The 25,654-nt window shown below is 41.8% G+C and overlaps 1 protein-coding gene across 1 annotated transcript in view; it reads left to right on the forward strand.

The window, feature by feature from the left end:
* The window catches only part of LOC126282162 (odorant receptor Or2-like), a 57,469-nt gene that overhangs the window by 9,830 nt on the left and 21,985 nt on the right, over positions 1 to 25,654 (forward strand). The window contains exons 2-4 of the mRNA XM_049981683.1: positions 821 to 1,638; positions 17,299 to 17,398; positions 17,570 to 17,674. Of these exons, the coding sequence (XP_049837640.1) occupies positions 836 to 1,638; positions 17,299 to 17,398; positions 17,570 to 17,674 (1,008 nt within the window). The 5' untranslated portion in view covers positions 821 to 835. The remainder of the gene's footprint in view (positions 1 to 820; positions 1,639 to 17,298; positions 17,399 to 17,569; positions 17,675 to 25,654) is intronic.

Consider the following 25,654-nt stretch of genomic DNA (forward strand, 5'->3'; position numbering starts at 1 on the left):
GAGAGGTACAAATTGACACACATGCTTGGAATACTATGGGGTTTTATGTGGTTTTATTAGAACAAAAAAAATACATAAGTTCAAAAGACGCCCGACAGATGGCGCTTCATCTGATCAGAATAGCAATAATTAGCCTAACAAAGTAAGAAGATGTTCTTTACAGGAAATGCTCAATATGTCCACCATTATTCCTCAACAATAACTGTAGTCGATGAATTATGTTGTGAACGGCACTGTAAAGCATTTCCGGAGTTATTGTGGGGCATTGGCGTCCGATATTGTCTTTCAGCATCCCTAGAGATGTCGGTCGATCACGATACACTTCCGACTTCAGGTAACCCCAAAGCCAATAATAGCACGGACTGAGGTCTGGGGACCTGGGAGGCCAAGCATGACGAAGTGGCGGCTGAGCACACGATCATCACCAAACGACGCGCGCAAGACATCTTTCACGCGTCCAGCAATATGGGGTGGTCCTAATAAAATGCCATGTCATTTCAAGCATGTGTGTCAATTTTTACCTCTCTATCTACATTATTCTGTGGTTTACTAAGTTTTCAAATTTATACTGACTTTTTGATCACCCGGTACTTTCGTTACCGATTAAGCCGTCATGGCACGTGGCACCACCGAGTGTCATGATGGCCAGGGGTCATTATGGTTGGGCTGAACAGTATTTACCTATAAATCCCGTCAGCCAATTTTGGAGACAGAGTGGAGTTTAGTGCAGTTACCGATTTAATTGTTTAAAAAGAGGATCAGTACAAGATCTTTTTTACGATGATTGCTGTAACCAACTATGAATGTCTTCTTTCCGCAGTTCGAGATAACGAAGATGAAGGACGGGCACATCCCCTGGTCAGAGACGGCCCTGTGGATGAACGCCCGCGTTCTGGCCCTCGGCGGCTCCTGGCGCCCTCCCGGAGTACGCGGCTTCACACTGTACCGGATCTGGGTGCTCTTCACGCAGTTCAGCTTCCTCATCGGGCAGCTGCAGGGGCTGTACTACTTCTGGGGAGACGCCAACAGGATCATCCAGGACGTGTGCCTCCTGGTCACCACCATACTGGGCCTCTTCAAGTTCTTCGTCTTCGTCATCAAGCAGGAGGACGTCTTCAAGATCGTGCAGACGATCGACGACCGCAGGCGCGAGCAGGGTAAACTGGAGAACCCGCGCATAGCGGCCATCCTGGACGCGTCGTACAGCTCGGCCAAGACGATCACGGTGTGCATGGCCGGCGTGGGCGGCACCGCCCCCGCCGTCTGGGCCATCATGCCGCTAGTGATGCGGAGCTTGGGCGTCGGCCCTCCGGATCGCGAGCTGCCCGCCATGGCGTGGTACACCAGCCGCGACACCGTCTCCCCGGTCTACGAGCTGCTGTACATACTGCAGTACTTCAGCATGCAGTACTCCTACTTCGCCGCCATGTGCCTCGACCTGTTTTTCGCGTGTCTCATCATCCACGTAGCTGCCCAGCTGGAGGTCCTCAACGTCAGGCTCAGCCAAATTCGAGAAGACCTGTACCGTAAAGACCGTACGAGTGAGCCGCTAGGAGATACTAAGGACGAGGATGTAGAGGAAGATTCAGCATGGAGGGAACTCTCTGAATGCGTGGAGCACCACAAAGATGCCATAAAGTGAGTCTAAACCCAAATCACTGTGCATATCTTGGCCAACGTCTATCACAATAACTGTTCTTCACTTCTACATCTAGATTTATACTCCGCAAGCCACTCAACGGTGTGTGGCGGAGGGCACTTTACGTGCCACCTGTCATTACCTCCCTTTTCTGTTCCAGTCGTGTATGGTTCGCGGGAAGAACGACTGTCTGAAAGCCTCCGTGTGCGCTCTAATCTCTCTAATTTTACCTTCGTGATCTCCTCGGGAGCTATAAGTAGGAGGAAGCAATATATTTGATACCTTATCCAGAAACGCACCCACTCGAAACCTAGCGAGCAAGATTCACCGCGATGCAGAGCACCTCTCTTGCAGAGTCTCCCACTTGAGTTTGCTAAACATCTCCGTAACGCTATCACGGTTACCAAATAACCCTGTGACGAGTCGCGCCGCTCTTCGTTGGATCTTCTCTATCTCCTCCGTCAACCCGACCTGGTACGGATCCCACACTGATGAGCAATACTCAAGTATAGGTCGAACGAGTGTTTTGTAAGCCACCTCCTTTGTTGATGGACTACATTTTCTAAGGACTGTCCCAATGAATCTCAACCTGGTACCCGCCTTACCAACAATTTTATATGATCATTCCACTTCAAATCGTTCCGCACGCATACTCCCAGATATTTTACAAAAGTAACTGCTACCAGTGTTTGTTCCGCTATCATATAATCATACAATAAAGGATCCTTCTTTCTATGTATTCGCAATACATTACATTTGTCTATCTTAAGGGTCATTTGCCACTCCCTGCACCAAGTGCCTATCCGCTGCTGATCTTCCTGCATTTCGCTACAATTTTTTAATGCTGCAACTTCTCTGTATACTACAACATCATCGGCGAAAAGCCGCATGGAACTTCCGACACTATCTACTAGGTCATTTATACATATTGCGAAAAGCAACGGTCCCATAACACTCCCCTGTGTCACGCCAGAGGTTACTTTAACGTCTGTAGACATCTCTCCATTGATAACAACATGCTGAGTTCTGTTTTCTAAAAACTCTTCAACCCAGCCACACAGCTGGTCTGATATTCCGTAGGCTCTTACTTTGTTTATCAGGCGACAGTGCGGAACTGTATCGAACGCCTTCCGGAAGTCAAGGAAAATATCATCTACCTAGGAGCCTGTATCGAATATTTTCTGGGTCTCATGAACAAATAAAGCGAGTTGGGTCTCACACGATCGCTGTTTCCGGAATCCATGTTGATTCCTACAGAGTAGATTCCGGGTTCCAAAAACGACATGATATTCGAACAAAAAACATGTTCTAAAATTCTACAACAGATCGACGTCAGAGATATAGGTCTATAGTTTTGCGCATCTGCTCGGCGACCCTTATTGAAAACTGGGACTACCTGTGCTCTTTTCCGATCATTTGGAACCCTCCGTTCCTCTAGAGACTTGCGGTACACGGCTGTTAGAAGGGGGCAAGTTCTTTCGCGTACTCTGGGTAGAAACGTACTGCCTACTGCCACAAATTTATTTCACTCCCATCACTACTGCATGTCGGAGAAAAGCTGAATGATATTACCACTGCAGGGTGTCGCCCGGAGTGGCCGTGCGGTTCTAGACGCTACAGTCTGGAGCCGAGCGACCGCTACGGCCGCAGGTTCGAACACTACCTCGTGCATGGATGTGTGTGATATCCTTAGGTTAGTTACGTTTAATTAGTTCTAAGTTCTAGGCGACTGATGACCTCAGAAGTAAATTCGCATCGTTCACAGAGCCATTTGAACCACTGCAGGGTAGAGGATGTCGAACCAAGTAATATGTTTCCAAATAATAATTATTGTTGTCGTCTTTGTTGTTGCTGTTGCGGGCTTCAGTCAGAAAAATGGTTCAAATGGGTCTGAGCACTATGCGACTTAACTTCTGAGGTCATCAGTCGCGCAAAACTTAGAACTAATTAAACGTAACTAATCTAAGAACATCACACACATCCATGCCCGAGGCAGGATTCGAACCTGCGACCGTACCTGTAGCTCGCCTCCAGACTGTAGCGCCTAGAACCGCACGGCCACTCCGGCCGGCTTCAGTCAGAACACTGGTATCATGTAGCCTCTTCAGCTTCATATCTACATCCACTTGCACCTACTTACCGTAACCTTCGCTTCGTTTCACTCCAAAAATTTTAATATAATTGAAAAGCCACAATCGCTTCAATCGTTTATTAGATGACCGGTTTCGGCACTCTGAAGATCTGAAACGTGGATTATCATTTATAAAACCATATGTACATCATGGCATATGAGGCAGACCAACTGATAAAATCATTGTCACAACCAATAAAAAATAATAAATAACTGCTCTCATGGTCGTTCTTTCCATAAAAAAATAAAAATGAAGTCACCAGACGTTAATCCATGTTCCAAATCTGATGATGGAACCTTCAGACTCCTGAAACCGGTCATCTAATAAACTATTGAAGCGATCGTGGCTTTTCAGTTATTTTAAAAACAGAGTGATCGCCCTACGACACACCATGTATTCACTCCAAAATTTTTACTCACCACCCTTCCTTTCATTATCAAGTTGACCATTTCTTCATGCCTAAGGATAAGCACTATCAGATCGCCTGGTTAGCCGTGCGGTCTAACCCACTGTTTTCCGGGCGGTAAGGCGTGCCGGTCCCCGGCACAAATCCACCAGGAGGATTAGAGTCGAGCTCCGGTGTGCCGGCCAGTCTATGGATGGTTTTGAAGCCGATTTTCCATCTGCCTCGGCGAATGCGGGCTGGTTCCCTTTATTCCGCCTCAGTTACAGTACGTCGGTCATTGCTGTGCAAAAGCTTTCTCTACGTCCGCTTACACCATAATTACTCAACCACACAAATATTGGGGTTATACTCGTCTGGTGTGAGACGTTCCCATGGGGTCGACTGGGGACCGGACCGCACGATAACCCTGGGTCCGGTGAGGGGCGTCAGTGGGTTGAGTGGACTGCTGTAGCCTGTTGTGGGGTTGTGAACCACTGAGGGCTACGGCGGGAACAAGCCTCTTCGTCGTATCTAGGTCCCCGGTTCCATACAATACAATACAATACAATACAATACAAGACAATCACTATCAACCAATCCCTTCGTTCAAGCTATTTCAAAAATAAATTTCATTTGCCCCTACCCGATTTGCAGTTATTCAGTATTCTTCCGTAGCATTACATTTTCCATTCTTGCAATCTCTTCTTGTCTGACCTGCTTATAGTCCGCCTTTCACATAAGCTGACCTTCCAGACAACTACCTTTAGAAAAGACTTAAATTTTAACACATTCCTCTTTTTTAAAAAGCTTTTTCTTTCTGCAGCCAAACTGCATTTATATCCTCTCTGTTTCGACCAACTTCAGCTAGTTTGCTGGTCAAGTATAAAATTACCTACTACATACAGTACCTCATTTTCTAATCTAACTCTCTCTCAGCAGCACAAGATTTAATTCAGCTACATTTACGTCATCTTTTAAAAACACTTTCTACTCAGACTTCCTGCTTTTCTCAACCACTGCTTGCCTTCCGTGTCCTTTGACTCTTACAACTGCAATCTCGTTTTTGTACGAACTGTAGACAAACTTAAGCTCTTCGTATTTTATTTTTGCTACCTTTAAAGTTAACTCCAGTCAACACTGTCAAACATTATGTCTGAACTTATGATAGCTGTAGACGTTGCCTTGACCTTCTTCAACGTGTCTTCTACGATAATTCGTAGGATCAGTATCGCGTTGCGGGTTCCTTTATTCCTCTGCAGTCCAAACCGAGGTCAGTTTCTACATCTTTCTATTCCTATCTAATTAATTCGTGTCATTATTTTGCAACCAGTCTCACTAAACTAATACTTAGATAACTTCACACCTGTAAGCAGACGTCTCTTGTGCTACGGGAATTATTACGTACGCCCTGAAATCTGAGGATATTTACAAACAAATCCTTGTGCAGCTACGTACATAAAACGCCAGCCAGTCACTGAAGTCTTGCGGCGGTGTGTACATTTAAGCCGATTTGCCCCGGCTAAGTACTGGTTATGCTGTACAGCGTCGTTATTAAGTAAATGAACAGCTGAATTGTGAAAGCGAGACGAAGTTTAAATACCAAGCCGTGGTGTGTTTCCAAGGAGAAGAATTTTGTATGAAGTATACTGGGTAAAACTTTGCTATTAAATCAACTACTCTAAAAGTACCGTACTGACATTATCTGCAAAGATACTCCTTAAACAGCACTGTAGTATGGGAGTAGACAAGTTGCATTGAATGGTGCAATGTTATTAATATTGAAATCAAGGGACATACGTTTTAATTTTTAGTAATGAAGAGAACCCATCAATGAATTTCCATTCCGAAGGTAGAATACAAGCTTTTTGTATAAACTAGGACAATGGTGAAAGAAACAAGAATTAAGTTTTAAACAACCTTTTCTTCTTAACTAATATTTCTAAAGCAAGTGTTCCAAATTATTTCCCTCAAAAGGGCTGTAGAGTAGACTTCGTCGTAGAAAAATAATGGAACTGTCTGATACAGCAGCACCTTAGTCAGACAAAACCGCACTGCACAGTGAACACAACCAAACATATCTGCTTGCGGACGAAGATACGCGTGTTCGTCGCTGACTGGCTCTCTTTGTTTCTCCGCAACTGCGCTGCGGTGCATTTGTGAGCAACGGTTATCTGGAGAATTTTGCTAGATTCCCCTATCCTGCTTTGACCCTATCGTGTTGCTTTTCTCTCCATATTTCCAACAAATTATCACAATGTACAGAAGAATGTTTCACATAACGTCAGTAGGATAGTCAAATTATCTCAGATGTCACTTGATTAATTGTATGGAAACTTCCTCAAATGTACAAAACAAAGGATAAACCCCGTAAGAAAGAGAAAGGACTCAATAGCGCCTGATTATAATATTGGCGATTAACATCTGGAGTCTCTGATATTACTGATTCCAAATAGGTTAATACCCTGAACGTAGTAGCATGGAATAGTTTTACTTGAAGGGTTCCAGGTAAACGTAATTGAGCGGTTAATGGAAATTCCTTAAAGAAGTTACTGCGACTTATTTTCGATGACTGTTTGACCATTTGGAGTCGTTGTGTCTTAGGATTTGGGGATGAGATGGTATGAATTCTAATAGAAGTTGGTATGGCTGCACCAAGTTGGTACAGCTCAGTGGAAATAGAAAAGAATCATTCTTACATTTAGGACCTTGGTGCCGCGGACCCATTTTCTTTAAATTTAGGAAACCAGTATTTGTCTGATGCTGCGGAAGAATTATAATACCTCTGTAATTTGGTTGTTATAGGGATTAACGGAGAGATTGCGGAGCATATCAAGGTGTATAAATGTTAATCTTTTTCCTCAGTGGGTACTCGAAGGGCGTGTATAGTTGTTTATACCAGTACAGCTTGCGATGAACACTTGCGCAAAAGTGCCATTTCTTTGCGGCCTACCTGGAAATATTCGTTCTGTTTGTATAAACATACAACGATCTGACTATAGGGAGCAAATTACATCTGCGCAAGTATGCATTAGTAGTTGTACATCGTTGGCGAGAGTGGACTGAGTTCGGTGCTCCTTCCCTTCTTTTCCAGCGTTAATAATGTTTTCCAGCTGCCTGTAATTCACTACTCCACTACAGTTGGGGTTCAGTCGTACAGATGGCCATCACAAAGTCCTGGTACATACTTCCCACCTATTCTGAGAACAACGAATAACATTCTGGTTGCAATGATCGTAATTTATGAACCTTCACTTTGGTAACGATACACACTATTGTGATTGAACTGTCGCAGTTTAGAGACCTTTATTCGCAAACGCACGGTATTACAAGACTACCTAACAGTTTCTCCATGATCAATTTGTCCCTCAACTTTGCTGTTATTCCCACGAGTAGAATATCAGTACACTGATTTGAATAATGACATTGCTAATCATACAACATACGTCATAGTTTCAATAGTGATGTCAATTAACGCTTCTCTCGTAACCAGTCTCTACACAGGTGCTGCTTAGTACATAGAACGGATAATCTCAGAAAAGTTCATACTTCAGGTATAAAATGAGCAGCTATGTTGTTTCTGATTTACTCCATGCTCATAGGTCTTAACTACTGTATAATTTCATTCCATTCCCAAAAGCCCAATTTCGCGTCCTCCCATCCTGCCTACGTAAATTACTCTCTCCAAACAAACGCGGTTGCAGTACTACCGACATAACGACGATTTCACAATAGACACACAGCATCTTCTGGTATGAGCTGTAAATTGTTTTTAGGAATGTGTATGTGGACTTAGGTCACTCGTATCTATCCATGTTCCTTATAAAGCAAAGAAACAAACCTTGTGTACTATATCAAGTAGGGCATGCTTTCGATATATGACAGTATTTCCACTGATTTCTGATAGGTACAAGATGAATTTTACTTTCTTTCTTTCTTTCTTTTTCTTTTCTTTTCATTTTTTAGAAAACATGGAAATACTTGTGTTTATCGTTTTGTGCGCAGGTGTGAGTAAGCGCATCAAGTAGACATCTATCTACAAAGCAATATTCCTTCCTTCCTCGAGATGTAGTTTATGACACAGACTGTGTATGATTTCGTACAATAACCTAAAATTGTTTCCATAAGTGCGAGTATTCCTTTTACAATCGATGAGTCTTGCTTTTCATAACACAAAGCAGAAACAAGATACACACACACACTATGGCAAAAAATGAAACACTCAGAAACAATAGCATGTAACACGCCAAGATAAGAGTACGTGTAGACACACAATAGCTGAAGTTTTGCACCACGCCGGTTCCCAGAACTTCTGGAGATAGACGTTGACCGTTGATATTGTATCACAGTCCCTTTGACTGTTCAAACCCGCTCAAAGGTGTAAACCATGCATGAGAAGCGCCTAGTAGGTGGAGGAGGTCCGACAGCCGATCAGTTCCAGTCATTCCACCAGGACGGAGGTACAAGGCTCGTGTTGTCTGTAGTTCAACCGTGCCTAGACGGCCAATACCGCGGTTCGATCGGGTCCGCAGGAAGGTCTCTCAATAAGGGAAGTGTCCAGGCGTCTCGGAGTGAACCAAAGCGATGTTGTTCGGAAATGGAGGACATACAGAGAGACAGGAACTGTCGATGTCGTGCCTCGCTCAGGCCGCCCAAGGGCTACTACTGCAGTGGATGGCCGCTACCTACCGATTATGACTCGTTGGAACCCTGACAGCAACGTCACCATGTTGAGTAATGCTTTTCGTGCAGCCATAGGACGTGGTGCTACTACTCAAGCTGTGCGCAATAGGCTCCGCGATGAACAACATCATTCCCGACGTCCATGGCGATGACCATCTTTGCAACCAAGATACCACGCATCGCGGTATAGATGGGTCGCTCAGGATTGATATCACGTTTTATTGACCGATGAGTGTCGCATATGCCTTCAACCAGACAATCGCCGGAGACGTGTTTGGAGGCAACCCGGGCAGGTAGAACGCCTTAGAAACACTGTTCTGCAAGTGCAGCAAGGTGGAGGTTCCCTGCTGTTTTGGGGTGGGATTATCTGGTGCTCAGTTCCATAGCTGGTGGTCACGGAAGGCGCCGTAACGGTTGTACAAAGCGTAAATACCATCCTCCGACCGACAGTGCAACCATATCGACAGCATAATGGCGAAGCATTCGTCTTCATGGACATTTCGTGCCACCATCGTGGACATCTACATCTACATCCATACTCCGCAAGCCACCTGACGGTGAGTGGTGGAGGGTACCTCTATCGGTTCTCCCTATTGTTCGTGCAAAAATGACTTCCTTGAGGATGACGACATCGCTCGACTAGAGTGACCAGCATGTTCTCCAGACATGAGCCATATCGAACATGCCTGGGACGCATTGGAAAGGCTGTGACCAACAAACGGCTCTGAGGGACCTACGCCAAATAGCCGCTGAGGAGTGGGACAATATGAACCAACAGTGCCTTGATGAACTTGTGGATAGTGTGCCACGACGAATACAGGACTGCATCAATGCAAGACGACGTGCTACTGTTTATTAGAGGTAGCGGTTTGTGCAAAATCTGGACCACCACCTCTGAAGGTCTAGCTCTATGGTGGTACAACATGCGATGTGTGGTTTTCATGAGCAATAAAAAGGACGGAAATGATGCTTATGTTTATCTCTACTCCAATTTTCTGTACAGGTTCCGGAGCTCTCGGAACCGAGGTGATGCAAAACTTTTTTCTTATGTGTGTATGACAATTGATTTAAATACCAGAGAGGTGGCGGGCACGGAGGCCCTGCAGTGCCCACTTTTCTGTTACCGTACAGGTCAGTGTTCACGGTACACTAAGTCCGTGTGGAGCTGTCATATCAAATGTCACTGTGAGTTGCCGACATCATAGTGTGGAATACTGGCATGTGCGTCCAAACAGGCAGGCGAATCTCTCTTTCCGTGACATTTCAGATGGTACAGGGCGCACCGCTTCAACAGTAAAGCTTACATGGAACCAGTGGAAAAAAGAGGGACGTACGCATTATCGGTAGGGTATTGGAAGACAAAATATGACCACAGTGTGATATGACCACCATCTTGTCCTCTTGGTCGTAACGGACAGAGAAACGTCTTCTTCAGAGTTGGTGCTACTTTGAAGCACTGAAACGGGTGTGGACTTGCCTGCTTCGACGGTTCGACGCCGTCTTCTGTGGGCTGGATAGGCGGCAAGCATGCCACTGCGTTGGCTCCCATTATCCAAAAGGCCCTAAGCCGCAAACTGCAATCGGTAGGTAAACGCGGACAGTGGCGTGCTGAATTGCAAAATGTTGTCCCGCTTCAGCTTGTCCTGCAGTAATGGCCTCATACGCGTTCGATGCCGACGTGGTGAACGTAATCTGGCAGATTGATGGGGGGCAGACGGGACGTGTCCCGAGTGTGATGGCTTGGGTCGCCATTTCCTATAACACGTGATCTCGCCTCCTAAGTCTTGAGGGAAATCTGAACAGTGTCACTACATCAGAGTGGTTTCACAGCCCAAGGAACTGCCCCTCCTGCTGCCGTTAAATTTGCATATTTCAGCAGGACAATATCCAGCCGCAATTAGCGAGGAATGTGCAAGCCTTCTTGAAGGAACGATGGGTACCATTGCTGACGTGTCCACCTGGATATCTGAGTGGCAGGCGCGGCAGAATGCCATGCAAGTGGTCACGGATTCGATTGCAGGCTGAGTTGGAGATTTTCACCCACGGGGAGTGGGTGGAAATCATGTCTTCCTCATCAGAGACACACAACTCACCGAAGTGGCATTGAATAAATAGTCTTGTACCGCTCGGCTGGTCTATCCGACGGAAGACCCTAGCCACACGACCTTTCATTTGGTCTCACTGCTTCCCTGGCCTACCTATTCGCGGTGACATGCCACCGATCTAACTTGTGCGGTATATGATCGGTCGGCAGCTTCTTCGTTCAGGCACTCCTGCAGCCTCAGGTGGCGCTTTCTGGACACGCGTGCAAAACGCGCAGTATAATATTCCCCAGCAGCATGTTACCGTCTTTTAACCGTTTATGTATCGTAATTTCCGGTGTGGAGATTCAGGAGCTGGCCAGTATTTGCGTAACAAAGTTGGAAAATAGCTTAATACTCACACACTAAATGGCCAGTTTACCAGGCCAATGCTCTTTAAACGACTACTCACATTCTATCTGAGCGTGGTTCACCTCCGAGTCTCGCAAGCTACTGCACTGCACATTAAGCTATACGAGCAGACACTCCGCATACCTCAGAACCTCTGTCGACGTTCACTCCCTCCGCAACATACGAAGGCAAATCTGCAAGAATCTACAGACTACGATTCACGTGCATTTTTCTCGCACGTACAATACCATGGGTGTGTGTGCTATTATTACACGTATTCCTTCGTAATTTTGAATAATATTTTAAACTTTTATTTTGATTTTTATGTTTCACCGAGATACCACCTGTAATGCAGACACTTTTGCTATTTGTGTGATGAAGTCTCTCACTTCTGCGTTTCGTGGCGTGCTTTTAACTCCTACGTGCTATTTAGATTTACGTAATGCAACACACTCATTTGTTTTGACAAGAGCAGGTTGACTTGAAGACAACTGGACACTGTCGTGATACATAAATTCTAAAGGATTTAATGACTTTAGACTTAAGGAAAGTTTAACTGAGACCGAGGACGTTTGAGTTGGTTCCTGGATATAATACACACAGCACATACACATAACAGAGACTTCAGTGAAAAGTAATATGTTGTCCGTCTCTGTTTACAACAGTGTACCAAAGCTGGGGTAACTTTTCGATTCCGCGACTGTAGAAATGACGTGTTTTTGAGGCGAAGTCCTAGTCGAGCCATGTTATTTTTGTTGCCCACTGTAGTCACTTGTTCGGTAGCTTGTCTCTGATGTACTGTTGTGTTTGATAACATAATTTGATAGTGGAAACTGGAGTCTAGAAATTTTCGGTAAAATATCTGAGGAAACGTTATGGAAACTGTATGAGCATGGAGGGCGATAATTTGAACCGCTGTCCTCGCGTTCGTTACCACTGCTCAACCTCACTCGGTACTACCAATCGCCCGAACTGGAAACTTCTAACGCTCTGTGTCTATGCATCAGTCAGTCACGACATAGTCTATTCTTACACCTTCCATTGGGGCGCTCCTGTAAATTCGGCGTTATCACCCCATTAAGTAAGGATCTAAACAAGAGACAAGGTTTTGTTGCACAAATAAATAACTGCAGTTGACTGCGCACTCTGGAGTTCCCCAAGGCTCCGTCCTTGGTCCACTACTCTTCTCACTGTACATTAATGATATTTCTTCAGTGATTCACTCCTGCAGCTACCATCTATATGCTGACGACATCCAACTGTACATAAGTGCAAGCCCCAAAAACATTGCTGGCGCAGTAGCGAGTATGAACACAGATCTTTGCTCTGTTTCTCGATGGGCACAGAACCTAGGTCTGAAACTAAACCCCAAGAAATCCCAGGTCACACTTATATCTCATCCAAAGTTAATCAGCCGGTACTTTCGCGAAACGGTCCCTAAAATACTCCTCAATGGTACCCAACTACCATACCAAAAAACAGTAAAAGACCTTGGAATAATCTTGGATGAACACCTAAACTGGGAAGAACAAACAGTCACAGCTTGCCGGAAATCGCTCTCCTCCCTACATGCAATTCAAAAATTTAGAAAAATATTTCCAACCCATGTTAAACAAAAATTAGTCCAAACACTAGTCTTTACTACTGCGATGTAGTTCAACACGGCACAAATAGTGAAAATTCTAGATGCCTCGAGCTAGTGATGAATGCTTGCGTTAGATACGTGTGCAATATTCGGTTGTATGATCATATCAGTCCTTCATACTCCCAGCTAGGTTTGATACGCCCACATAAGGCACGCGATCTCCACACGATGTGCTTACTTCATCGATTTCTTAGCCACTGGTGCCCCCAATACTTATCTTCTCACATTAAACACCTATCATCATTCTACAATCGCAATACCAGATCGGATACGTCTATCATCTTGGCTGTACCTTTACATAACACAAAATCTTTCTCCGTGTCATTCTCCATCTCAGCCATACGACTATGGAACGCACTCCCCTGTGATCTGCGTCTTATCCAGAACTACTCAACATTCAAGAGGGAACTCAAAACTTACATATTAGGGACGGTATAGCCACCATTGTTGTGCCCCTCCCATCTCTTTCATTCTCCTCTCCATCACAGCTTCGAATTTTACCATTCTTTTTCTCTTCCTCTAACCTTTCTACCTCTTATATATCTCTTTCACCCCATTCTATCGTCTTATGTCTCTGCTCGATGAGAATAACTCACAAGCTGCAAGAATATAACAAGAAAATTCCCAACTAACAATGGGACTGACATTCACAAAATAAATGTATGTTTACTTTCATACACTTAGTCATCATCATTATTATTATTATTATTATTATTATTATTATTATTATTATTATTATCATTATTATTATCATTATTATTCTTGATTGTTATAATTATTTTTATTGTTATAATTATCATTGTACTACTGTTATAATCTCAATTTTTTTTGTTTAACATCAATACTGCATAATACGTTAAATGTCCTTAATGTTATTTAGAAACTGTAACTCGTTCAATCTGAGTATGCCTGGTTAGGTGTAAGAGAGGACCTGAAGGCCCTAATATTGTCAGGTGAAATAAATGCATAAATAAATAAATAAATAATAGAGAAGCCTTTACCTGGGCAATGATTTGAACGCGCACTTTGCCTTAGTATGGAGATTGTCTACCAACGCCGGCCGCGGTGGTTTCGCGGTTCTAGGCGCGCAGTCCGGTACCGTGCGACTGCTACGGTCGCAGGTTCGAATCCTGCCTCGGGCATGGATGTGTGTGATGTCCTTAGGTTAGTTATGTTTACGTAGTTCTAAGTTCTAGGGGACTGATGACCTCAGCAGTTGAGTCCCATAGTGCTCAGAGCCATTTGAACCATTTGGTCTACCAACGGAGGTTTTCGAATACGATTAGTAGCCAGATTAAAGACCTCAGTACTGTAGTGACACCGAAAGGTTTATAACAACGGTTAAAGGACTGGCTATTAATCACGGAAAAGCGGTATTGAAACCCTCATCAGGTCATGAGGATATACGTTTTACTTGGTTTCTCTAAACGGCTCAAAACAAGTTCCAAGGTGGATTTTTTGTGAAGCAATTTGTCTATTTCCATTCTTATTCAACTCTCATTTGTGCTTGTGCTCCATCTCTAATTTCCTCGTCGCCATCGTGGTCATAAACCATAATTTTACTTCCTTCCTTCCGTCTGGTAGTGGTGCCACCTCATTTCTTGAAACTACACAGAGCTTCTTCTGTGCACAGTGGCTGTTTGGCATGTAGGGCGAACCAGAAATCCACCCACGAACTACCAGAGGTTGTTCAAGGATACCTTCTGAGTATCTCTATAAATAAATGCATTGAACTTGTCTTTTGGAGTCCGTCTGCATCTGCAGGCTAATCGAAGGAAGTGCTGTACTGATTTTGATCGGATTTCCACTAACATGTACACTGTTTCACGGGTAAGGCTTTATGTATATAATTCTTAAATATTTCGGAGAAATTGTCTGAACTAACACGAATTGAAATCAAACTGGGAACACGACGGCTATGGCACCTAGGTAACAGCCGCCATAAGCGCAGTAAGCAGTAGTGACTGAAACCGAGACGGAGAAGTTGTGGAATTGAATCCCAAATCCGACAGATTTTTTTCTTTGCGCTTTTAACTTTGCGTTCACCTCACAATGATGTGGAGATTCGCCAGAAAGGAACGGGGCTCGGTTTGACGTTACGCAGTAGCTTGCCTTTCCCCGGGCGCATAACTGCTTAGTGATGGGCAACTAGCCTAACTCACATCCATCTGTTTGTAATCGTTTGAGAAAAACTAAAGACCGAAACAACGTTCGAAACCATAACCTGTGGTTTTCAGTTATTTAGGCATCAAAACGTTTACCAAAAGCTACTTCAGCAAGGGATGCAGTTTTGCTTCGTCTGGATAAAGAAAGCAGCGCAGCAGATGACTCAACTTTCAGTCTCGCTATCCTTGACTCAAACATAGATGCGACACAGTTCTTTGCGCGGTACGGCGAAATATATTATTTGTTTGGATGCTTGCAAGTTATGCAGAAGACTGCTAAACAAATCTTCACTGGCGAGAAAGAGATTTAGGCTTTTAAAAGGTCAGAGATACATGCGCTCGATTTTATAGAATGAGATCCAAATATTTCTTACGGATGAGTTCAGAATGTTTGGAAATGCTTCAATAGATTATTGAGAGACGCATTTGGAAATGTGGCGACAATTTCAACTAGCAGCTTCTGGTTCCCTTAGATTAGCAACCGCAATTCGTACTCCTAATTCACTGCACATTCTTCGTACAACGTAAGTGAGCTACTAAAATTTGAAGCATTGTAATAAATATGACCAATAACGAAAATATAACAACTTCATAATGAGACTGTGCTGTGAAACAATTTGAGATAATCAATTTTTTTAACCAATAGTTTTCCTGTAATCGTTAGAGAACATTTGCAAAGAGAAATAACATGCAAATTCAAACTACATGGTTCTTCACACTTTACGGAACAAGTAAAACGTTTTCCGAAAACATGCTTCAAGACTTTGTATCGTTTACATGCAGTATGTACTTTACTTTCACTACAGGTTACTCAGATAACACTGCTTTTGTTGAATATGACCTAGGAGTGATTAATTATGTAGCACAACGAAATAGTCTCCCAATGACGAATTAGACTCAACAACGTATCACAGTGTATACTAAGCATCACAAGAAGAGTGCTTTAGAACCAAATAAAAATATACCTCATTCAAGTTCCTTTCTTCTTTTTTGCTTTACTTGTGTCCACTCAGACATACTCCCACACATACTGAATCATTCACACAAAAACACTTATGATTCGCAATTAGTACTTACTTTGGTTATAGACATACTGCTTACGTCACAGTTTGATCCCATCATTGCCATGAAAAGTCACTTCACACTCCAATTCAATATGGGAGACATATTATTCATGCCTCCAGCCAAGTTTTCTGGCCTTTTCTGCTCACACCGCGTAAGTTGTATGAAAATAATGATGTTCATTTACTTAACGTTGTTCTCTGGATTTTGTTCGTAAGTCTATACACTGGTCGGTAAACAAGTCGTCTGGAATAGACACATGCGAAGTGCGGACGGATAGCTAGTTCTCGTATTAAGGCATCCACGGTTTCCGGCGGTTCGTTACAGAGTTGTACAGAGTTACTGCATTACACCAAAATACTCTGAGGCTGAGTAACTTCCGAAAGTTTGTCAGTGGAGCTGCTGTTCACTCTCTATACTCGTATATTGAATTTCTGAGTTTAACGATGTTTTGCGCGTCGATGCGGCTTTGCTTATAAATTTACATCGCCCATGTTTCTGTCTCCGTCAGGTATTACTTATTTTTCTGTCAGCATAGCTTCTACTTTATTTATATCACTCTTATTGATACGGAAATGATCTGGATGACTATGTTCCACATAGCCTGAAACTTGTCTGTAGAGGATATCAGAAATGTTCATAGCCGTGGAAAATAAATACAATTTAGTACTCTAATTAAAAGCTATAACATTGCAACAGAACTGTAATATTCGTAGTATTGCTGGAAAGAAAAAAAAAGCCTTTGTGAACAGGTACGCAAATTCAGACAGCACATGCATTTCACCAACATTGTTAGTAATTATGCACGAATATAAATCTATTTTTAGGCCAGAAAACGTTGCAGTGTGACAGAAGAAACTGATGCCCTGGAGTTCATGTAGAAGCCTGATGCACATGTTTTCCTCTTCTATGAATTTTAATTTTATTAATTTACAATTCTGTTCGTCTCATCTGTGCATACGACTCCGTACATTAATATTTGAAGATATATGAACTAAAACGATACATACAGATATTCTCAAATTTAATCATCTGCCGTCCATACTGAAACCATAACACGTAGCTCTTCCACACACTTCGTGAGGGGACTGTTTCATGTATCTACTTCCAGTTTTGTGTGCTGTGGATTCTTTACTTACTGTTTTTATTCTCTTTCAGGTTAGTAGACGACTTGGAAACTTTAGTGAATCCAATTATTCTTTCCCAATTCATGGGCGCCACAATTATAATATGCGTGACGTTATTCCTAATTACAACCGTAAGTCTCTTCGATCTTTTTCCTATAAAAGTACAGTAGCTTACAGGAAAAAATTGTGTATGGATAAAGATATAACATAACCCCCCGTTCTTAATGCTCCTATCATAATCAAACATACATGTTTAATCTGAGTGACCGTAATTTATGGTGTGTAAATATATCTGTTTACAGAACAAACAACACTTCGTAGCACTCGTGAGACTACAGGCATATCTTGCAGTGGTCGTGTACGAAATATTCATGTACTGCTGGTTCGGTGACGATATTATGTACCAGGTACAGCTGCTCATTACATTTCTCACGCACTTAAGTACCTTTAGCTTAGGACGCGCGATGACGACAGTAAGTTATGTAAGTGTCTAATAATGATTGCTCAATTTTTCTCAATTTTAATGGCTTCAAACACTTCTCATACCATAAATCAGTAGAACTCTAAGTGCACGTTGCAAATTACATTAATAGCGTACTGTGCCGTAACTGTTTTACTGATAGAATTGATTAGTTACTCTCTCATTCTGAATTCATTCCACTTCCGGTCTTCAGGCTTTGTATCAACCGATTACAGCCGAGAGTATACAACAAAATTTTGGAATTAGCATACGATTACACTAAGCTTTACGAAATGGACGCTGAGATGTACATTGCTCCATGTAGAAGTGCATCATCTTTCCTTTCTCTTAAAGAGGTCATAAAAATGTTTTTTTAAAAGTTTAATTCTGACAATAACTGGTGTTGTCAGGTTTGATTCCATGTGGAAGCAGATGGCCCAGTAAAGGATACAGCAATCAGTCGGAAAGTAATATTTATTGCATATCCAGATTGTGGTCACTGTGTATCCTCCTTCATTACTGAAAGGCATATAAATACCTGTGACATGCATACCTTATTCTATATAAGCCTTAACTGTGAGTCAACAATAAAGAAACATAGGAGTAAATGGAAGTTAAATCGTTAAAAGCACTTAGTCCCAACTGAACTACTCATTTTCAATGTCTGCGAGCACACAGGGAGACCATTGTTTATACATAATAAATTAAAACATTTCAACACTTGTTTAAGTTTGAACATTTATATAGGTTAAACCTACCGGTATTTGGTTTATCAATGACCTCCTTCAAAGCTTATACAGTTGTACGTATAATAAAGCACGTATGATACTTATTGTAACTCGTTTTTTGTATGAGTTTTAGCACTGAAGATGGCCAAACAGTGACCGAAATCTCGATTTGCAATAAAAATTATTTGCGACTGATTACTGTACCCTTTACTACTTGACACCCTTTAATACTTGAAATAATTTGTCTAGTATGAATAGTAGGCACTCTACGATTGTAATGTGGCCTTATCATACAAGTTCGTTTGTACGATTATATAATGTGAAAATGGTCTGTTTACTGTAAGTGGGTAATAAAATAGGATCACACAATTCTGGCCGGCCGGGGTGGCCGAGTGGTTCTAGGCGCTACAGTCTGGAACCGCGCGATCGCTACGGGCGCAGCTTCGTATCCTGCCTCGGGAATGGATGTGTTGATGTCCTTAGGTTAGTTAGGTTTAAGTAGTTTTAAGTTCTAGGGGACTGATGACCTGAGAAGTTAAGTCCCATAGTGCTCAGAGCCATTTGAACCATTTTTGAACGCAATTCTGTTGTATCCAAAACACATGAATATAATATGTGGTTACATGTTACCTCTTCATAAATGGAGTAAATGCAACCCAGAATTATTGCAATAGAGAAAATATGTCATGAAATGTAATGGTGGATGACGTGCAACAGAAAATGGTGGTATCTTTTTCACTCAGTAACTTAAGAAATTCTGTTATATCCAAAACATTTGAATATAATATATGGTTACATGTGATCTCTTCATAAACGACATTAATGCAGCATTGGTTTATTGCAATACAGAAAGTATGCCGTGAAAAGAATGATGGATGCCGTACACCAGGAAATGGTGGGATCTTTTTCACTAAGTAACTTAAGAAATGACAGAATGTGGTAGCTATGGTCCATTTGTCAAACAAGGCAAACTGTTTGGTACGAAAGTTTACTCTAGAAAGTAACGATAAGTGCTACCATTGTTCGGTTTATTACCTTCACTGTATCATATTTACATAACGTGGCTCGATTTAATCCAAAAACAGTTTTTACTAAGGTATGTGAATGGGTCATTTATGATTAAATTGGTTTGTGATTGCTTTAACCTTATAGTGGTACTGCTCTAAAAAGTGGTCGCATGGATTACTTGTATATTCTCTTTTCTGAAATAAAGAAGCCGAATAATATGAAGTTTGAAAATTTTTGAGTCGGTGTTTAAGATGTTGCCCATAAAAATTTTCATTAAAAATGCGAACATTATTTTGCCATGTTTGCGGAAAACAGCAGAATTTTAGTAGTACATCACAATTTTAACTAAAATGACGTCACTGGCTTTCAGTTTAAAAAATATATATTTTCTGAAAAATTGGAACAGAGCATACTACTGATCTTGGAATCATCAGGGCAAATGAATTTAATACACATTTTTCGAATACTTCCATTTCAGTTCTCCTGTAGTTGTAGCAGCAATCTACAGAACCCCATCCATCACGTTGATGGCTAACGTATCTCTAGGAGAATATTAAGAAAGTATTTCTTTTTGAGAAACAGGTTTTGTGGCAACATTTTTGTAATCTTCTGTTGTCCAGAGGCCAAAAACAAGCCACAGACAAGTCAAGAAAAAACAATCTTGACACTGAACAGCAACGTAGTTGTGCTTCGCTATACAAATGCAGCTAAGACCAACAGATCGTAAAATGCAGCAAGAGGCCAACTTCTTACACGTCGTAAAGCGGTCACATCTTAGCAACAGGATCCCCTCCACTCTTCGTACGGTTGTAAATGTTATTACTTCCGGTTGTAAATATTATTACCTCAGGTGTTTCATGAGCTTCTGTTTTGTTATGAATTTTTGCGTCATTGTCGACTTCTGAATAACGACTTTGTCAGGCTGAAACATGCTGTCTGCAAAAGCAGTTTTCATTCAGGCAGTTCATTTAGGCTGAGACGACCGGTATACAGTGTTATCGCTTCAGATTCTTTCTACCATCAGAGGAAAAGTCATCCGAAAGTATCTATGGCAGTGTAGAAATCAACCTTCCTGCTTGTCCATGATAGTTCATATTACCCAGATTCTGGACTGTATACACCTGCCTCACGAGGGACTTTTCCCTCTTGTTCAAACTCAGGCTGATGGTCCCGCTCTTCAAGAACATCAGCTTCAGCACTAGAATTCGACTCAGAAAAACAAATTCAGTCGCCTCCAGCCGCCCCAGAATTCGAGTTTCTTGTCTCTCATCAACATTGTTTCTATAATTTTAAGAAAGTAAATTATTATTTCACATGTTTATATGTTTATAAACAATGGTCAATGAGGAATAATCGTTCCCTCGTAATAAAAGTTGAATGGAAAATTAAAGAAAAATAAATTACTTTTTGAAAGCACGTAAGCAGTTCGTGGCGCGGACTACAGTGGTAGGTCACCGAATTCGCGGAACGCCTGTGGCAAAATCAAACGTGAACGGCGCTCGTCGGTTATTCATTTCAGACTGCACAGAAACTGCTCGAAACATTGTTGTTTCCTCTATTTCAAGCTATTTTTAAAATTTTTGCAGGTGGGTTACATATGTAATCCACGCAACCACTTTAGGGTTAATTTGTAAACGTGACGTATTTTGCACCAAAAATTGCATCTGTCCTATTAATTAGTAGGAACTAAAATTGTCATCATAGATGGACATTTGTAACCTGTTTAAAAATATTGTGGTCCATAACTCGGAAGAATAGAAAAAAGGACAAAGCTCCAAGGGAAAAGATGTTTTAACTGACGTCCTTGATGTCACCCACTGAAATCCATTCGTGTCGGTACTGAGTGGGTCTGAAATGTTTTATCGGCCACCTTAAGATAATCGCGTAATTTCAAAGCTGGGAGTCGCAGTTCTGAACTTCATCGCAGAAGCAGAAGGGGTGTATAGGAGAGGGTGTGACGACTTTTCCATCCCGTGACACGTCCACAGCGACTTGGGCAGAACTGTGGTGAAATTTGATGCCAAAGCTGAGCTGTGGCCTTTCTTTCGCACGTGGCGACACCTTTCTGTTAGAAGCGCCGACCTCGAGGATGATGTCACAGGATGACAGCCTTTTGCACCATGGCAGAAGAAGATTGTAGGCACCTTTGAGCCAAATTTCAAACTTATGCATTCTAACGAGAGACAATTAAGGGGTTTCGAAAAAGTGATTCTTTATTTTTGTTGCCCACTGTAGTCACTTATTCGGTAGCTTGTCTCTGATGTACTGTTCTGTTTGATAACATAATTTGAAAGTGGAAACGGGAGATTTCTGTCAGCATGCCACCTTCCAGGGTGGAGACTTAGGTGCCTGTTGGTTTCTCTAGCAGAATTCTATGGTGTGGCTAAACTGCTCTAAGGTCTCGCTTACTTTAACTAGTGGGTTCGCATATACCAAAGCAACATGCATTATGCGTACCTGGTTCCCTGCAAACATTGGTTCCCGCCACACGATACACATTATAGACACAACTAGCGTACTTTTTTTTTATGCTACAGAACATTATCAACGATTTTGTTGAGCAGAATTGTAAAAGCTGTTAAACATTTTTTGAAGACTAAGAGGTTAACATTTTCTAAGACACAGTCTATTGCTGACAACACAAAATTTTGATACAGTTATTGATTAAGGAATAAGAGCGTAATATGAGTATTTACACGACGTTCCTTTACATAAAAAGGGCATATGACAGTTTTCGCTCCTGAACAAATAAAATGCAGAGGCTAGTTTAATGTAGCCAAAAAGGAAAGCAATCCAATAGGTATGTCAGCTAAAATGTTGGCAGCGACAGTGATGTATTTCTGCGAAGCGGTTGGGATATTGCAAATGAAGTGCAGGCTTCGGAAGGATGATGCAGTATCCCCATTTCCATTCAATCAATTGCTGGAAGCGGTCTAGAGACACGAAAATATCGACAGTGAAATTCAGTTAAACTGAAAGGTTGCCATAAGTGGTAATGGTATGAAATAGAATAGTGGTGGCACAATCTAAGGAAAAGAAGCTGAAAACTTCAGAAGTCAGCATCATTCAACAGGCTGCGAAAATGTAGGCGTAGAACAGTTAAAGGAAGATGATGTGCTTGCTGATGTTTGCGATGCAACCGACTGTACGCAAGGTAAGTACGATTTAAATCAGTGTAAGAAATGGGCTAAATGGGAGTATGATTCACAAGCAATGAGTGATGCCTCGATTAAAATGAGAAAATACATGTAGGAGTAGCGTAAAATGATAGCTTGCATAGCACTGCTCCAAGGTATCGGTTACCCGACCAAATGGGTTCGCATGTGCCCTAGTAAAATAATTAACTGAGACAGTTATTCGGCAGACATTAATTCTACTCCCATCTCCCCATACACAGTACATTCAGAGCCTTTTAAGCTAAAAACGACTGTCCATTACCACCATAATTCCAGCTGTAAGAAGTAGCTTACATTATAAAGAAAACAAGCATCTAGTAGTAGTATGAGTGAAAGTAGCTCCTCTGAAACATGGGTGATTATGAGCAACTTTTAACCTCTTAATGATGTGGACATAATGAAAAAATAACTCATTATATGGTACATTCAGAGACATAAAAATGTTCATTTATTTGACACGAAAGTCATTCAAGTACACTGAAAAAAGTCAAATTTGTGGTGGTATGTCTTCATATAACGATTATTCGAAACTGAGATCAAACGGAAATTGTGAATGCTTCCAAGACTGTTCCTATTTAAAAAAGAAAGAAACTGAAGTAAACTGGTTAATGTTAGGTATACATGAGGCGTGTAAAACGCCAACTTATTCCCAAAATTTGGAGCTATAAGCGTGAGACTGTGAAAATTAGTGAGGCATGGAAATTCGTTGAAGGTGCCATATAACAAAAACGAAATTTAATCCCTTCAAAATACGAGAACAAATTTTGAAATGTCGATAAAGGTATGAAATACGAACGAAATTATGCTACAGAAATTGCCTAAACGTTTCCTGGAAGTATTGCGAAGTTGATATACCGTACCTTCACTTACCTAATGAATAATATCCTCTGAAGAAAGGACCAAAATATAACTTAAAAAGTCATCAGAATTTACTGGTGAAAGAACGACAGAAGAACCGAAGGCAGAAAATGATGTTAATAGTAAGAGACATGAAAAGATTTAAATAGCTCTAAAATGTAAGCAAATATTATTTAAAAATGCAAAAATATTGGGTTCACTTAATAAGAAGTAGCATGACCACAAAGATACAGTTACAAAAGTAGATATAGGTAATACAGCCATTCAAAACTAAGGCAGCAAATATTTAACCTAAAGAGAATTTTTTACATCCAATAATAGAAAACGGGGATCCAATTAAGAATTTTCATAATCTTCTATCAAGAACATAGCTAACCTGAACTTTCTCTTTTCACAAAACACAAGATATACAAAGCGGGCAAAGATATTGACCCATTGTAAACAGTAATTCTAGCCCTACACATTTATTAATTGAGAGCTGAATGAGAACTGGAAGGATCGTCTCGCATTCGCAAAATCATAGGATATAAAAAATAGGTCAAGCTTTGCTCATGACATTAATGTTGGAGTATAACAGAAGATGCCATCCCGACATATCTGGATACTCTAGGGCTATATACAAACATTCTAAAAGACCTTATCATAGCTATTGTACAATAAAATCCACTGACTCATTAGACTACGCCATTCATTGAAATCATAGAAATGATCGAAGTGTTGCAGTTCATATTATCATATAACTGTTTTATGTTTAGTAGTAAATGTTATGAAAATGGTGGTCTCGCATGGAGAACACCTCAGCGAAGAAAAGCCTAAAATTTATGTGAAACATCTAGAAAAAAAAATTCTTCAGGGAAAATTGAGATTCAGATGGCAAGAGGTGCACCAATGACTCCAATATGCTACGGAAAGGCGACACGTCACATGTATGAGAAATAAGGTACACGTTAAGTGGAGTGCACATTTAAGTACAATTTACAATAGATCTCAATGTGGAACGGAATATAAATTATGTAGGGCTATTTCTAGAGTTACCAGTAAATTTTACCTATGATCGAAAAACAAAAACCACTTTCACATCATCTATCTTCACATAGTTATGCCTTTCTCTACATGATTATACAGAACATTTGATTTCTCGCTTCGAATGGTGCCGAAATCAGCAGTTAGCACTTGCTAATAGTTAAGACACACCGGTTGTAATAACATGCACAGCAAAATCAGAAGTGGACTCACCAGTACCTTTGAACAACATAAAATAAATGTAAATAAATAGAAATTGTTTTCAGTGACATACATCCGTTTTGTGTCAGGTAAAATGGAACACCATACACAGAAAAATAATATAAGAATGACCTTTGAAATGAACTGTAGTCAGTAATTAACAGCATAACATAATGTTATAACACAAAGAGAAAAGTTCTTATAAACCATGGTGTGTAAAAGCGTATGTGAAGACTGAAAGACAAAATATGTATGGAAGACTGGTAGATCAGGCTTTTGTTTTTAGTGTAGAGGGTGTGATTGTGTTGCGGTGAACGATGGCGGGCAAGGTTAAGTCAAAAGCCGCTCAGAGTAGAATCCTTTAACTGCTTACGGTGAGTTCATATCAGTAGCTAAAGACCATATGTCGTGGGCGCTGGATGGCGGGCACTGACCTACATACATCGACGGATAGGTTTCGTCGTGAAAACTCCTGTAGCTGCGATGCCTAACACAACCCAGACGTTGTGCGATCTTGCATGGCGGACATTCCCGGCCGGTGGTCATGCTACGGCAAGAACTGACGTGCCACGCTGGTACGGCCAGGCCAAGTGTAGAGGAGGCTGGCAGCCTGTACCTACAGTGGCGGGTGACTGTAGTGTAGACGTCCCAAAAGTGAACGACATTCTTGTATCTGATAGCCGAACTCTGTCACTGACGGACTATCAGTGGCTCGCTTGCTGGGAGGGCGTTCGACCCTCAGCCTATCAAAGTTGTAGTTGGATCCGCATGGCGGGGTGACCTGTCGGAATGACAATGGGGTAGTAGCATTCCCACGGTTGAAACAGTCTCACTGCGACAGATGCCAACTGGATGACTCGCCAATGCGATAACCTACCCAGCCGGACGGGCCAACACTTATATCAGCCAAAGCTGGTGTTTCGCAGTGTCGCT

Source organism: Schistocerca gregaria, chromosome 7 (genome assembly GCF_023897955.1).
Source record: "Schistocerca gregaria isolate iqSchGreg1 chromosome 7, iqSchGreg1.2, whole genome shotgun sequence".
In the NCBI taxonomy this organism is placed as follows: Eukaryota; Metazoa; Arthropoda; class Insecta; order Orthoptera; family Acrididae; genus Schistocerca; species Schistocerca gregaria.